At 32.8% G+C, this 16014-nt stretch overlaps 1 protein-coding gene across 7 annotated transcripts in view; it reads left to right on the plus strand.

Annotated features, from left to right (window-relative positions):
* The window catches only part of DNAH8 (dynein axonemal heavy chain 8), a 115759-nt gene that overhangs the window by 74423 nt on the left and 25322 nt on the right, over positions 1-16014 (plus strand). For all 7 annotated transcript variants that reach the window (XM_048935569.1, XM_048935570.1, XM_048935571.1 and 4 more), the window contains 16 exons: positions 28-217; positions 599-721; positions 2144-2274; positions 2603-2756; positions 3719-3883; positions 4434-4660; positions 5041-5159; positions 7181-7284; positions 8920-9096; positions 10065-10232; positions 10837-11049; positions 11594-11731; positions 12128-12255; positions 13342-13513; positions 14202-14357; positions 15227-15382. In XM_048935569.1, the coding sequence (XP_048791526.1) occupies positions 28-217; positions 599-721; positions 2144-2274; positions 2603-2756; positions 3719-3883; positions 4434-4660; positions 5041-5159; positions 7181-7284; positions 8920-9096; positions 10065-10232; positions 10837-11049; positions 11594-11731; positions 12128-12255; positions 13342-13513; positions 14202-14357; positions 15227-15382 (2521 nt within the window). The remainder of the gene's footprint in view (positions 1-27; positions 218-598; positions 722-2143; positions 2275-2602; positions 2757-3718; positions 3884-4433; positions 4661-5040; positions 5160-7180; positions 7285-8919; positions 9097-10064; positions 10233-10836; positions 11050-11593; positions 11732-12127; positions 12256-13341; positions 13514-14201; positions 14358-15226; positions 15383-16014) is intronic.

Below are 16014 nucleotides of genomic sequence, written 5' to 3' on the forward strand. Positions count from 1 at the left end.
TTAATTAGGCTTATCTATTACTTTTAGATTTATTACTCCTGAGGATATAGCCTGGTTTGACAAAACTATTACAAAAGCAATAGAAGAATATGTGGGTACAGATGTATCAGTTCCTCAAACAGAGCCATATTTTGTTGATTTTCTGCGGGACGTACCTGAACCAACGGGTGATGAACCAGAAGATTTTGTGTTTGAAGCACCAAAAATTTATGAGGAGGTATTTCATTTTACACCAAAATATTCAGCACTGTAGTTTTCCTTTAAAGTACGTTATGTTGCCAAATTCGTATCATACAGAAAGTTTTGCTGAATATCTGCAGCACATTTGTCTATACCTACCATATGAAGGTAGCTTTTTCATTCCTACATTCCTTGCCCCTATTTTTTTTCTTACAGCGTGTGACGAATTCTGCTTACACACAGGCACATGCACTGAAGTGATTTAAAAGGATAATTTCATTATGTGTGACTAAAATATGAACTCATGTTAGAGCATGAAAATGCCTGCAGGGTTTTAAATTCTGAAGAAATGTGCTAATGTGGTTTGCTAATGTTATTACTGATTTTTTTTTTTTTAAACTTATTTTTAATCTTTCAGATTCCAAGCTTTGAGTTTCTTTGTGAAAAATTGCAAATGTATCAAAGACAATACAATGATTACATTAGAGGATCGTTTCTTGACTTGGTGTTTTTTAAGGATGCAATGACGCATATTATTAAGGTTTGGGATTTTTTACTTTTTAACTAGCTTAACTATATATATAGTTAATATACAGTGCTCTTTAATCTTTAAGGATTCAGAAGGCACTTCAAGGGGATATGTACCTGTCGTGATGAAAACAATGTGAGGTAGAGTCTGATTGGATGAGAAACAAGATAAGAGGCGTAAATATGAGCTGCAGTAGAAAGTTGTAGGCTAGAAGAAGGTCTCAGATGGCAAAAAAAAAAAAATTGAACCCCTATCCAGAAAGCAAGACATAAGGGAAGAACTCATTTGAAGTCAAAATTAAAGTTAACTTCAAAAAAAAAAGCTTAGCATGTGCTTTGTTGGAAGCATGGTGCCTCTGGTTTAAGAAGTTGTGTTGCTTCAGAAATATGTGAACTTGGTGATATGTTTGCCAAAGTAAATGTGGAAGCAACTTTGAAACCAAAACAGAAAAAGAGAAGTTTTATTCTTCTCTCGTTAATCTCCAGAGAATTAAATAACTTCTTTATCTTTGAAATTTGGGTAGAAATAAACATTTTATTTTTAGATTCTTTCAATGTAGTGGTAGGTAAATTTCAGAAGATGTTGTAAGTCTTTGAATTTCCATTTCCTGGGATATGCATGTGTGCAGTAGAAAGGCACTGTTGCAATTCTTGTGGCAATAGATTTTTGTTACACTCATAATGATGTTGAAATAGAAGTCTAAATGTGGATACACTCAGAGGGAACTGCATACAAAACTAAAAATTCTTTTAAGGAACAGATCAATAGAATTCAAAAGCTGTATGTAATCCATGAAGCAAACTATAGTATTCAAGAGTGATAGTTCACTGCCATATAACAAATCCAAGACAGATGTGATGTATACAGACAAGTTCTCAGAAGAAATAAGAAACTTGCACAAAAAAAAACAACCAAACAAACAAAAAAAAAACCACAGCAGAATAGTAAGTTTTGTATCTGAGAAAATTGTTACAGAAATAACTTAAGAAAAAGATAGTAGATAAAATAGATGGTCATGATGAAATTATTTTCTTCAGCAAAAATATCAAATATTTCAAACTCTTAAAATTAATGTAGCTTTCATTCCTCTAGATAGTTTTCTTAATTTGTATTTTTAAGTACAGTACATTCAACATAGCTTAAAGAGACTATATATATATATAGCATATATATATATTTATGTATTTAAGTCCTATGTGTACCTCTAATTATAACCATCCTATAGAGTTATGTGAGATTTATTTCAGTTCCACAAAATTCCTAAAGAAAATGAAATTGTTATTCTGCGAGGAAAAATTTTCATCAAGACTCACAGTCCTGTTAATAATCTTTACATTGTATTCTACTAAATGAATTGTTTTGTATAACAGATTTTTAGTTTTTCAAATTCATGTTTTGGGTTTTTTCTGTGCACTGTTCTTTTTTTCTATATAGATTTCCCGGATAATTCGAACCCCGTATGGCAATGCTTTACTTGTTGGAGTTGGCGGTTCTGGAAAACAGAGTCTTTCAAGGTTGGCTTCCTATATTGCTGGCTATAAAATATTTCAAATTACTTTAACCAGGTAAGAAATGCAAGAAATATGTAGATGCAATTTATGCTATTTGTTCTCTTTACATAGTCATAACTGTATGTTTTTAACAGCTTATTTTTTTAATTTGTGACCAACCAAAAATGGAAATTAAAAAAATATACATGTGTATATATATATGGTCTATATGCAATATTGAACAAAGTTTTGAGTTCAAAAAGCTGTACCATGTGTACCTATTCCTGAGCAAAAATATGCATATTTATATACAAAAGGTGTTTGTGCTATCATTTATAAAACACTGTAATCTGAAAATAGCAGTATTCTCTGTTTTGAACTAACAGATCATGTTTCTTTATAGGTCATATAACGTAAGCAATCTGTCAGATGATTTAAAATTGCTGTATAGAACAGCTGGAGCAGAGGGACAAGGCATCACTTTTATTTTCACTGATAATGAAATAAAAGAGGAGGCATTTTTGGAATACATTAATAATCTTCTGTCTTCAGGAGAGGTAAGGAGATTCATTGTGACAACGTAGGTTACTCCAGAAGTAGTGCCTGTATTTATTTCCATGGAAACTACAACAGATACAAAGACCACAACGATTTTGATAGAGCATATTCTCAGCTACAAAACACTATTTTTCAACACAGTCACCACCATTAATTGTACATTTTTGCTAGCAGAGGTGACCCCCTATCACTGTCACCACAGGTGAAACACACCACTCATAGCTTCACTGTGCTCACATCCACTGTTTGGTCTCCATAAGTGTTCAGTAAGTGTCAGTGAATGCCAGTGGGTGCAATTTTTTCTGCATGGAAGAATTCACCAACACATCATTGCTTCAAAAGCACTTCTATGTCAGATGCCATTCTGTCGGACTGCCCCTCTGCTGCCATCTGTCACACAGCAATGATGTGTAGTGGAATATTGTTGAGTAGGTTCAACCTTTACTGCTGTACCACCACCACCACCTGCCACTGATATCATGAACCAAAATGATAAAATAGGAGACATTACTTGTGGACCTACTCATACACATATACACGTACACATACATATTCTCATATATACACATGAGTGTACATATATATATATATACCTTTTCATGCAGCTTTTGTAAATAGTAATTGTCATTACTATTACTTTTTTTTTTTTTTTTTTTTTTTTTCCATTTTTTGTCTTAGTTTTTGTTTAATCTATGAGTTCTTCCTTTTTTTCCCCCCAAATCTCTTCCCCATCCCACTGGGAAGGCAGGGAGTGAGCAAACAGCTGTTTGTTGCTGAGCTGTCTGCTGGATTAAACCGTAGCACTTTTTGAGTTAGAATTTCTCGTTCTTAATGGAGTTGAATGAAATCTAAATCACAGATTTGTTTTTTACTACGTCTAAACTGTGAATATGCACAGAGAAGAGAAAAAAAACTAAATCAGTGCTGTTTCTTTTATTATCACTTTTAATTTTATATGAAGATTTCTAATTTATTTGCTCGTGATGAGTTGGATGAAATCACCCAAGGATTAATACCACTGATGAAAAAAGAGATGCCTCGGTGTCCTCCTACCTTTGATAACCTGTATGAGTATTTTTTAACTCGGGCAAAGAAGAACTTGCACGTTGTCCTCTGCTTTTCTCCTGTAAGTATTTTCTTTATGTCTGTCTTCTTTATTTCCATTAGCAAAATATCCTGGAAGTTTTGACAGGATTATTCAAGGTTTATATTTTTAGGGAGATTTAAAGACATACGATAAAATTAATGAAGTCTGGATTATAATTGCTGATACATTAGAAATAATAGTGCAGTTGTCAGAACTTAAAAGCAAATACGTGTAAATTCAGTCATTTTTTACACGTTAAATTGATTTTCATTTTTCCCTCCTGACATATTCTTTTCTTTTACAGATCAGTGTATGCAACTTTATGAAATTTTTTCTTGTTACTCATTTTCATGGAAATGAAAATACGTTAATTGAAATTTTGAAGTATTGAGACATTCATACTTGTAATCTTTTTCAAATTTCGTAAAATACTGAATGTTGCAAATGTAACAAAATATCTAAAAGAAAAAAACGATGTGGAAAATTAGCATGAAAAAATGTAGTCTATTTAGTTGTTCATATGCATCAAGCATTTTGATTAACCTAATTTAGATATTGTATCATAAACTGACAGTGTTTTTCTGTGTAGGTTGGTGAGAAGTTCCGTGCACGTTCTTTGAAGTTTCCTGGTCTCATCTCAGGGTGCACCATGGATTGGTTCAGTCGATGGCCCAAGGAGGCTCTTGTAGCTGTAGCCAGTTATTTTCTTTCAGAATTTAATATGGTCTGCTCTGCATCAGTGAAAACACAAGTAGTAGAAACCATGGGTCTCTTTCATGATATAGTTTCAGAAAGCTGTGAGAATTATTTCCAAAGGTAATTTTTTAAACAAATGTGAAAATCAATCTCACATGTATTGCTTCTGATATTGTTTTGTAACTCATTGTATTGTAAAATTCAGTAACTGTATTTTCATGCCAATATTAAAATGAATCTTCTAAAACAATATATGAAAAGGCCATGTAAAGTACTATTATGTTGCAAATTCATTATCTTCATTCCTGCTATTAATCAGTCTTTAATGTTTATGTGGATAAAAACAATTTAATAATTTAATTGGAAATAGGACTTTATATTGCGAAGAAGTGCATTGAATGCTTGTTTTATATAACATTCCATTTCACTGCAAGTAATCAAATTGCTGTATATATCAAAAATATATATGAAGTTCATGCTGCCAATATACCTTATTTTAGGTATCGAAGAAGAGCTCACGTAACACCTAAATCTTATCTCTCCTTCATCAATGGCTACAAAGATGTTTATGCTGAAAAGTTAGCAAGTATTAATGAACAAGCTGAACGTATGCAAATTGGTAAGATAAATGAAGGTGTATTTCCATGTTTTTCTCAAATGATCTGTATTTTTAATGTTAAACATCTTCATCAGTGATCACTTACAATCATTTCTGTTAATCACAGTCCTGAACTAGGAGCTGGTGAGAACCACTTCTGAGCCCTTCGCGTATCACAGAACAAAATAACTCCCTTAAAAGAATGCCTCAAAGAACTAGTCGATTTAATCATCCATCACAGCATTATATTAAACTTTAGTACTTCCATTTTACCATTTTTAATAGAAAAGAGGACATGGAGCACCTGATTTCCTCTAGTAGAGAGGGTGTTGTTAATTTATTTCTGGACTTCATAGGATCATTTAACTTGGAAAGGACCCTCAAAGATCATCTAGTCCAGATCTCAACTTGTCTATGAAATCTTTCTATACAGTCTAATTGCTTCATGGTTGATTTATTTAAGATTTCTGCTGTGCAATGAGCAGCTCTTATGTGTGGTCATTTTCTAAATACAGATCTGAAATACAGGAAAGGGTGACTTACATGTTCTTGTAATTTGAATATTTGTTTGAAGTGATTGAATTTTCCACTTATAATAGTACTTACTGGGTTCATAATACAGTTTCAGTTTTCTGTATGCCTTTAGACATTTTTCTAGTTCTACAATGGAACAGTTTAGACAACTCGATAGAAAAAGGTACTCTATTTTAATTTATCAGAACAGAGAAAGCATATACATAGTAAGATTTTTCTAACAAACAAACACAGCTTTTGACGAGAATGAAGAGTAGAGTAAGCATGTGTGGGTATTTTATTCACTGACTGCTGAATCAGAGTGGTCCATAGACAAGTAAGTGATCCACGACGTTTTGACGTAATGCACATTTCCCTGCTCAGTTCAGTTTTAGAAATCATAGGAAGCATTATAATGAACCCTGCTAATGGCATTTAAATCTGGGAGCCCTGATGATTTGAGTTGGTGTTTGTTTGTTTGTTTTTTGTTAATTTGTGTGTGTATGTGTACATATGTGAAAATTCCTTGTGTAGTCTTCAAAACAAAAGGATCTTGTTCAGATGACCATCTTTTATCTTCTGTGCAGCATCTCCTATTATCGATGCCCAAAAGTTGTATCTATCAGTTTATGGGCACCACTCATAACAGTTAGAAAAAAATCTGAATGTTTTCATTTGCATATAAAAGGTTTATTACAAAATCACAGAAACACTTTGTCATCCATGACTCCAAACATGTTCCAGTTTACTGCATCCTACAGAATGATCTCAAAAACTTTATTGGTTATTTATCTACTATCTCACATGTCCATATCCTTAGTCTCACATTGCTTAATACTAAGAGATTTAGAGGACGTCTTTTTTCTGTATGTTATGGTGTTTAGGACAATTAAAAATACTTGTAAGGCAGCAAAATTGTGACAAAATTACATGATCAGTTCTGCTTTCCTGAAAATGCCCTGGTTTGATCACAGCAAATGTGTGCTGTCAATACAAGTAACACATTTTGAAAGATATAAGAAATCTCTTCTGCTTCATCACCTTGGGTGGGCAGTCTTTTAACACAAATAAGGAAAAACAGAGATAGCTGATCATGGAATCCATGAAACCTCTTCTCACTTCTTTCTTGAAGCTAGAAGGCAATTATGAATCTGCATATTTATGTCATTTCCCAATAAAATGTTAGAAATGCATCTAACTGCATCATGTGTTTTTTTGACACAATATATCTTCAGTGTACCACTTTTAAATACTGTATACAGCTGCGACAAACCAAACATAAAATTTTTGATTTTTTTTTGAAGACTTAACAATATTTGCAATCATTTTGTACATTTTGAAATTGTATCTATGAAGAATGAATACAAGGCACAATCATGTTAGTATGATCACTTACATCCATTTTTTTATCCCTTACACACAAATCTTAAAGAGAGCAAAAAGGCATTTGGGATCCAGAGTTAGACTGCATTATGTAATTAGAAAAACTAATAGTTCTCATTTTTCTTATTTTTCTCTTTTACTTACAGGTCTGTCTAAGCTGATGGAAGCCAGTGAATCTGTTGCTAAACTCTCCAAGGAACTGGCTGTTAAGGAAAAGGAGCTTGCTGTAGCATCTGTCAAGGCAGATGAAGTAAGTACTCAAGTATTAAATAGCAAAACGCAGCGGACAGCCTCACGTTATATACTGGAGTAAAAGCATGTGTCTAAAAAGATTTCACCTCTGTGTCCACATCGTGTTGATAAAGAACATACTTCTGAAAGTGAGGCACTTTAAGACTACAGCGGAGGTTGGGATTATACTGACTGGGTGGAGGATCATGAACACATTCAAATACTGTGTGCCTTTTTTGTTTTCCTCCCATTTTCCACTCCTTTAAGCATCAGATATCATTTTCTTTGTTTGTTTCACAGGCTTTTGTTTGTGTGTGTTTGAAGTTTATTAACTTATAAAATTGTTATTAAATTGTAATTAAATGATAGAATTGTTATAAGAGCACTTATTTGTGGATAAGAAGTTAACAGATGGTAAGAGCACTTCAGTATTTCAGAATTGCTTTTAAAAATTCATCCAGCTTCAGTTTAGTTTCATATTTATTTTCATATTAGCAAAATATTTATGCGTTCGTGAGATTGGTGGTCTAATGGAAATTGAATATTAATATAGACATTCTGTTTTCTGAAAGATTCCATAATGCTCTGTCAGTGCATGTATAGTATGCACTTGGGAGGAAACCGTTGGCCAGCAATGGCTAAAGGACTCCTTGTCCTCAAGGCCTTTACTCATTTAAGAGAAAATAATGACAGAATTGAATGAATTGACACAGCTTAGATTTCAAGAGTACGATAGATATGCTGGGAAGGCTCACTTTTATTAATATTTGTATTTGATCTGCATTTTGAAAGAACTGTCTTAGAATAATTCTTTACATAACCTCTGGATTGTCAGCTATTTCAGTAGGATACTGCTTATAAGGCTGAAGATGTAGAAGATTTGCAGACCAACAATAAAAGAACAGAAAAATGTGATATTATTTATACTCTCTAACCTTCTTTCCACTTAATAGTGAGCCCCCTAGGATTCAGAATTGGATAGACAAAGTCATTTGTTTTTATCTATCATTTCATCTCATAGGTATTTAAGAACACTGTTTTTGTAAATGCATTCAGAGTGCTGATCTTGACCCTACAGCTTACCCTGATAAAAATCTATTCTGGCATCAACTGTGTGTTGTGCATAAAATAGAACAGAATACGTGTGCACTGAGGAAACAAATGCACATGTGGATACCTTAATTACACAAGTTCACAGTTAGTTATATTGGACTAAAGTAAAAGAGAGGAGGCTTACTGTTCATCAAGCTGGTTTGGCATCCTCTACTAGTTAAATTAGCTGCATTATTTTTGTCTTTATCTGCAGAATTATGGTGAAAAAATGCAAGAATTGTTTGCATTGAAAAAGTAGTTTCAAAGAAGATGAAAATCCATCATAGGATAAAACACTGTAGCTTTAAAAGACATTGAAGAGCCTTCTATCTATTGTTAAAGTAATTTGACTATCCAACTCCAATTCCAATGCTGGGAAATTTCTCCATTATTTCTCTGTGGGGATTCTGTAAATGATAGATTTGATTCCATACATAGGTAGGGTCAGCTTCATATATGCATCTGTAACAGGCCCTAATCTGTTTTCTCTCGTGTCAGATTCCTTACTTACTTGTTCCAGCATTTTGATGTCTACTTTTTATGTGTTTACTATCAATCCCAGGTACTAGCAGAAGTCAAAGTAAGTGCTGAAGCTGCATCTAAAGTAAAAAACGAAGTCCAAGCTGTGAAGGATAAAGCACAAAAAATTGTGGATGAAATTGATTTAGAAAAAATGAAAGCAGAAAGTAAACTGGAGGCAGCAAAACCAGCCTTAGAAGAAGCAGAAGCTGCACTGAATGTGAATAAATTTCTTTTTTTTTTTTTTTTTTTTCTTTTTATGTTGTTGGTTTGTTGGTTTTGACTGCTGACACTAACTTACCACTATTATCATAGTGGTCACGTCTCTGATAAGTATTTACGGAACTCACAATATGCTTCTAAAAACTCTGAGAATATTTTGTAGTATGTGCTACTATTTGGTCATTAGGAAGATGCAGAGACATAAATCTTTCCAGAAGTTACAGTTTTGTTTTGTGTTTTCATACCTTGCTCTTCTTTAAGAGGAGTGAAAGGCTGTTATAGTTCACCAAAAACCATTATGTCTAAGGGACTTGGGAGTCTTGAATTATTGTGAAGTCTGTACTGAGTCTGTAACTACGTTTTTCCAGATAGATAGTGATATGCTTATATTTTTCAGGCATAAATTACTTTGTTAGTTTTGAAGTTTGGAGTCATTTAGAATTATCACATAAATCATTATTAAGCTGAGCGTAGTATCAGTGATGGTACTAGGTAATGAATTTTAAAAAATCTCATGCCTATAATAACTTAGAAAGCAACAAAACACCCAATTCATCTCAGAATAAATTGGTGTCACTTAACCCTTAAAAATCCTAAATACTGTCCAAGTATATTTCCAAGTAAACTGCTTTTAATTAAATCCTCTGCAATCTTACAGTATACTCTTCTACAGTCACTTCGACTGTCAAATTAAGTTAATGCTGCTGTTCTGTCTATTTAAATTTAAGTTTTGAGTGCTGTCTTTAGGATTGAGAAAATGCTTGTGTCTGATATTTATTATTAGTGTCATGAAACTATGAAGTTTAATAAAGTAAACCCAGTGAGTCGTTCTGGGTGTGTGTGTTCTCTATACAGCTTGCCTCAGAGCAATATCAAACAAACATTAAAATCAAGATATTGAATAGGAAAATAGAATGACGGTAACGAGACAGCAGTGTGTTAATTAATTAATTAATTTTTAAACAGACAATCAAACCAGTGGATATTGCTACTGTTAGAAAACTGGCAAAACCTCCTCATCTAATTATGAGGATCATGGACTGCTGTCTGATACTGTTCCAGAAGCAATTAGATCCAGTTACCATGGATCCAGAAAAGCCTTGCTGCAAACCATCGTGGGGAGAATCATTAAAAGTAAGTTGAGTTTTTAAAAAAATGTTAGAAAATGCTGTTTGCTCAAACTTGGACAGAAGTTTGTGAGAATGTAAACATGGTTTTGAGATTCATCTAGTATGCAAAGGCTACTACAGGTTGGAGGTGAATCACTCAGAGAATTTTGCTGGTCCAGTTCCATGTGACATACCTGAGAAAGAATTCTCGATGGCAGATTTATTTCCTTCCAACGTTCACTTAAAATGTGATTGTCTTTTGTTCTTTGTATGTTGCCATACATAAAGTATGAGAATTCTTAAATATCACTTGTTTTCTTTGCTGGCTTACATTTAGACATTTTTTTTCTTCTGTTTTTTTCCTAGGCTACAAGGCTGTTTGAAAAACTATACAATTAAGAGATAATAGGTTTTTTCCTATACTGTATTTCAGTATTCCTTGCCCAAGTCATTGGGAAAGTCTGGAATTCTCTCTGAATGCTCTTTTTTCCATGTCTTCTGCAATTCTTTACATTTTAAATTTTTTTAAACATACTCACCAACGAACAGCCTTTTAGACATAGAGTATGTAGTAAAGAGTGAAGAGTTGACAAATATCCTGTGTTTCTCTTTTATTTTTTTTACTGTAGCTTATGAGCGGCCCGTTCTTGCAGAGTTTACAGCAATTTCCTAAGGATACAATCAATGAAGAGACAGTAGAATTACTCCAGCCTTACTTTAACATGGAGGACTATACACTGGAGAGTGGTAAAAAAGTGTGTGGCAATGTGGCAGGTCTTCTCTCTTGGACACAAGCCATGGCAGTATTTTATGGTGTTAACAGGGATGTCTTACCTCTTAAGGTAATTCGTCACCTCTTTATTTTGCCTTCTGTGTAAATTAACTTCATTTACTTTAATGGTAGTAGGATTTAATATGCATGTATATACACATGTATGTATGTATGTATAAATACATTCAGACTTAATTACCTGTAGTATGTGGAGGCTAAGGATGACAAGTACAGAAAGAAACAGCTGGTATCTTGCCTAAATGTTGGCATTTTAAAGAGATTTGGGGCTTACATGAGTAAAGGAGTTAAGTTCCAGTAGTGGGAACCAAACAGTAAAATATTTTAGGAGCCATTTTTACTTAAGTATGCATTTTCTTTCACATGTTCATAAACATTGAAACAAACTTTTTATCAGAAGTAAGGACCTTGAGTTAAACACAAGAGTAGCATCTAAATTATATATATGACACAGGAATTAGCATTTGTATAAATATCAATATAAAATTATTTCAGTATATTATTGACTGCTGATTTCCAGTTAAGTGGGCTGAAAATAATTCATCAAAGAACATTCAAATTTCATACTATTTTTTTGATATTCCTTCTCTTTGCAGGCTAACTTGGCAAAACAGGAAGGCCGTCTGAAAGTAGCTAATGCAGAATTAGCAAATGCTCAAGAGCAATTGGATGAAAAGCAAGCTGAACTGGACAAAGTACAGGCAAAGTTTGATGCAGCAATGAAGGAGAAAATGGTGAGATACAAGTATTTCTGTTATGAAATTACTTACTGGAAAACTTACGCAAAAAGGAATTGACACAGACACCCATTTAGAGCCTACTACCTTGAATGGATGGTGGATGAGGTTCCTGTATTAAAAAAAAGAGAGAGAGAGATTTAAATCTGTGCTCTCTCATATTTCCTTCTTCCTGTGAATAGGGAGAACATATTAGACTAGAGTTGCACATGCAGCTCTCCAGAATGGCTTCTAAATATTTGACTTAACCGTAATAAGAGGATGAGTGTGTGTATATATACATACACAATATATATATATATATGTATATATATATATATATATACACACAATAACTACTTCAGATTATTCCATTTTATTATTAAATGAAATAGGATATTCTTTCATTTTTAGGACTTAATGAATGATGCAGAAACATGCAGAAGAAAGATGCAAGCAGCCTCTACGCTTATACAAGGACTGAGTGGAGAGAAAACTAGGTGGACAGAGAAAAGAAAAGAATTTAAATCTCAGATTAACAGGTATCAGTTTATCAGAGAAAAAAAAAAAGCAACAAATTACCTGTGAAAAATGTAGAGTTAGCAATTTAAGAACTTTATTAGTTTTGCTTCATTTTCCTCCTAAAAAATCTTTATATGATTACACAATCAAGTGAACTGTCCTGAAATTTGAATTTTCCTCTTATAATTAATTGTGAGTAACTAAGTTCTTGTATTTTTAAACTTAGAACAATGCCTCATGTTTTTGAATGCATTTCAGAAGAGGTTATGTGCTTGTATTACAGCTGCCTCTGCCCTGATACTGTTTCCTGTGCCACTATTACTGGGAAAGTAATATAGGCAGAAAGTAGGGATGATCTAAGGCTGACTCTGAGAAGGAATAAGGAAGAAAAAGAAATTTCCCTATTTGATATTAAGTTATGGCATATTTGAATGAAAGAGGGAGTTACAGAAACCAAACATTATCTCTTCTCCTATACTCCATGTGTTGAAAAACATGGAGCACAGTAGGCCTTGTTTTAAGAAACTGAGAAACTTGGAGTCCATACCATGTACCACTCCAAATGACAAAATGTTGAGCAACCCATGAGCCAAAGGTACATGAGCTGTCTAGAAAACAGGAAACCTGTCAGATTGGCTGCTAAAGGTAAACGGCTTGAAAGTTTGGATTAGTTTTCTGTGAAATGTTTCTGTGAATTTCTGTGAATGAAAAAATTGGACATTTTTTTATGAGGGTTTGTTCATACCAAGAGAATTAAGTATTATTTTTTTATAAATAATATATTGCAGGCATATTTTTAAGAAATAAATTAATTTCTTCCTTCATTTATTAAAAAAAAAAAAAAAAAAAAAGGAATAGTTCTGGCCTCATTTTCTTTGTACAGATAAATATAATATTTTGGCACAGTTCTGCTCTTAAGTTTTGTAATGAAGATTTTATCAGAACACAAATAAACAATTTGTTGTTCTCAAAGACCACTAATTCTTTCCTTAAATAAGCATGTGGAACAGAAATCTTCATATTAGTATGTTTCAAAAGCTGTTTATGTACATAAAAAGAAAATGAAATTGTGCATCACTTTTTTTTTCTTTCTTTCTTTTTCCTAGGCTTGTGGGAGATGTACTGCTTTGCACAGGTTTCCTTTCATACTGCGGACCTTTTAATCAAAATTTCAGGAATCTTTTACTTAAGGATTTATGGGAAGCAGAAATGAGAGCCCATAAAATCCCCTTTTCTGAAAGCTTGAACTTGATTTCTATGCTGGTAGATCCACCAACTGTAAGTTCTCGGTGATCAGTAGACTTCATTTTAACCTCAATGCGCATGTTCTTTTGGTGCTACCCATCATTATGCTTATCTGGAACAGGATGATAGTTCCCTGATATTGCCATGCAGTGTAGTTTCGTTGTTTTCCAACAATTTTTTGTGGCAATTTCCACTGCAGATGTAAGTAATGAGGAATGTTTAGATACAGGCAGATAAGCAAGTTATGTATTATGCAATTAGATAGTTGCCAGTAAGACAATGCACTTTCAAGTATATTGGTTTGAGAATCTGTCACCAGATTTACAAAATTCATATCTACTAAAACAGTGTTGCTTATTGCTAGTTTTTAGTTCTCTCGGTGTTTTCTGAGTCTAGTTAGAAAAATAAATTTTATATTAAAGTGAACGTTTAACAAAGAATGTATGAAATATTTTCACTGAAATCAAACAGTAAACGATGTCTCTTCAGCAAATACTAAACCCCAAAATCTCTTTGTCTAGTTTCCCTTAACTGATCCCAACACTTAATTTGGCTGCCAGGTTGACTTATCATTTTCAAGACATATTTTTATCATTGAGAATAATCTTATCTGAAGGATAATAGTTTAAGTAAGATTTTATTTTATTATTATTTTATTTATTTTATTATTTTATTATTATTTTATTCCAAACTACTTTTTTTTTTTTTTAATATTCTGTAGATTAGTGAGTGGAATCTTCAAGGACTGCCTGGAGATGACCTCTCAATTCAGAATGGTATAATTGTCACTAAGGCAACTAGATATCCCCTTTTGATAGACCCACAAACTCAAGGGAAAACGTGGATTAAAAAGAAAGAAGAGGATAATGAATTACAGGTGAGCAATGTTTTGAAAATGGAATGCTCTTTCTTTAAACATTACTGACTACACCTGGGCTTCCATGATTTGTGTGTCCAGTAATGAAGGATCACTTTGCTCAACCCACCAGTTAGACTCTTAGACTCTTCCTAATGCAGATCAGAATGCTGTTGTCCTTTGCTGCAAAAGGAGATTACTTGTTCGTGCCCATCTCATTCATCAGGACTACTGGGTCTTTTTATACAAATCCATTGCCCTATTTCATAGTCATAGTGAAAATCCTGAAATTAATGAGAGCTTTCTGAAAACTAAAAACTAAATTCTGAAAACTAAATTCTAGAAAGCAATACAGAAGTAGTGTTTTTTAAATTAGTTTTTTCTTTTTTTTATGATATCATAAAATATAAGTTAAATATTTGATCTCATAAAAGATATAAGTCAATTTTTGTGCTACTTCAAACATCTGAGTTCATAATATTCTACTAGTGAACAAGAGTTGCTCAAGACTAAAAAGATAAAATCATTAAATATTTTCTAAGGACATAGAATAGAAAATAAAAGGTTGAGCACCTCTGATTTCAAAAATACACATAACATTTTAATCTCCGTGTAAGCTGTGCCAGTTGTACTTCTGCTTTGATAGTGGAGTTTTGAAGATTCTATTAGATCCAATCTTTCACTTCACATTTTTATGGTACTTTGATTTGTGCACGCAATAAGTATTTCTTTTTGCATAATTTGCTGCAAAGCCAGCATTTGTTACTGCCTTTAAAATTCAAGTAACAAAAGCAGTTAAAACAGTTTTTCTAATGAGATCTACGTTTTTTCATGTACATCTTTGAATAATTGCTTTTGTCCTTATATCAGTTTATAATTTACTGTTTAAGGTAACAACATTGAATCACAAATATTTCCGTACACATCTAGAAGACAGTCTTTCACTGGGACGATCACTTGTGATTGAAGATATAGGTGAAGAGTTGGATCCAGTACTTGATAATATACTGGAAAAGAATTTTATTAAATCTGGAACTTCTTTTAAGGTTAGTAATTGAATAAAAGAGGCGGAATGAGTTAGTTCTGTGATGAATTATATGTTGTCTGTTTATTGCAGATCTCTGTTGAATCAGGTAAACTTTGTATTTAGGAGGGTAATGTTGAAGAATCAAACTAAACTAATAAAATAGACAGCGCCTCGGCTGAGTAATCAACTAATGAATCTAGAATTTAACTCCTGCAGTTAATTCTGAAGTTTCCAAGATAGAACCAGTTAGGTTTATCCCACTGAATGCTTACAATACTTGCTATTCAGTTTCAAGCAATTTCATTTTATACCATGTAATAGAGTTATAGGTTTGAGAAGCTTTTTCAGTTCTGAGTGTGGAGTATTGGTGGTAGAGAAAACAGAGTGTTTAATCAGGAAAATAAATATTTTCTAAAGAAACAAGCCCCAAATTTGAAGTTTATTAATAGTATTAAATATACTCCCGAACTTGAAAAAACATGCAGATTTCTGACCTTCATTTAGATAAATAAATCACTGTCAAATTCTAAAAGCATTCTTCTTTTACATATTCTGAAATAAAATGACTGTATGTACTATATATATATTGTGCTATATTTTTTTTTCCAAACTATCTTCTTTAACTGTATGAGATATGACAGATTATAGAAA

The sequence above is a fragment of the Lagopus muta genome, chromosome 2 (genome assembly GCF_023343835.1).
Source record: "Lagopus muta isolate bLagMut1 chromosome 2, bLagMut1 primary, whole genome shotgun sequence".
NCBI lineage: Eukaryota > Metazoa > Chordata > Aves > Galliformes > Phasianidae > Lagopus > Lagopus muta.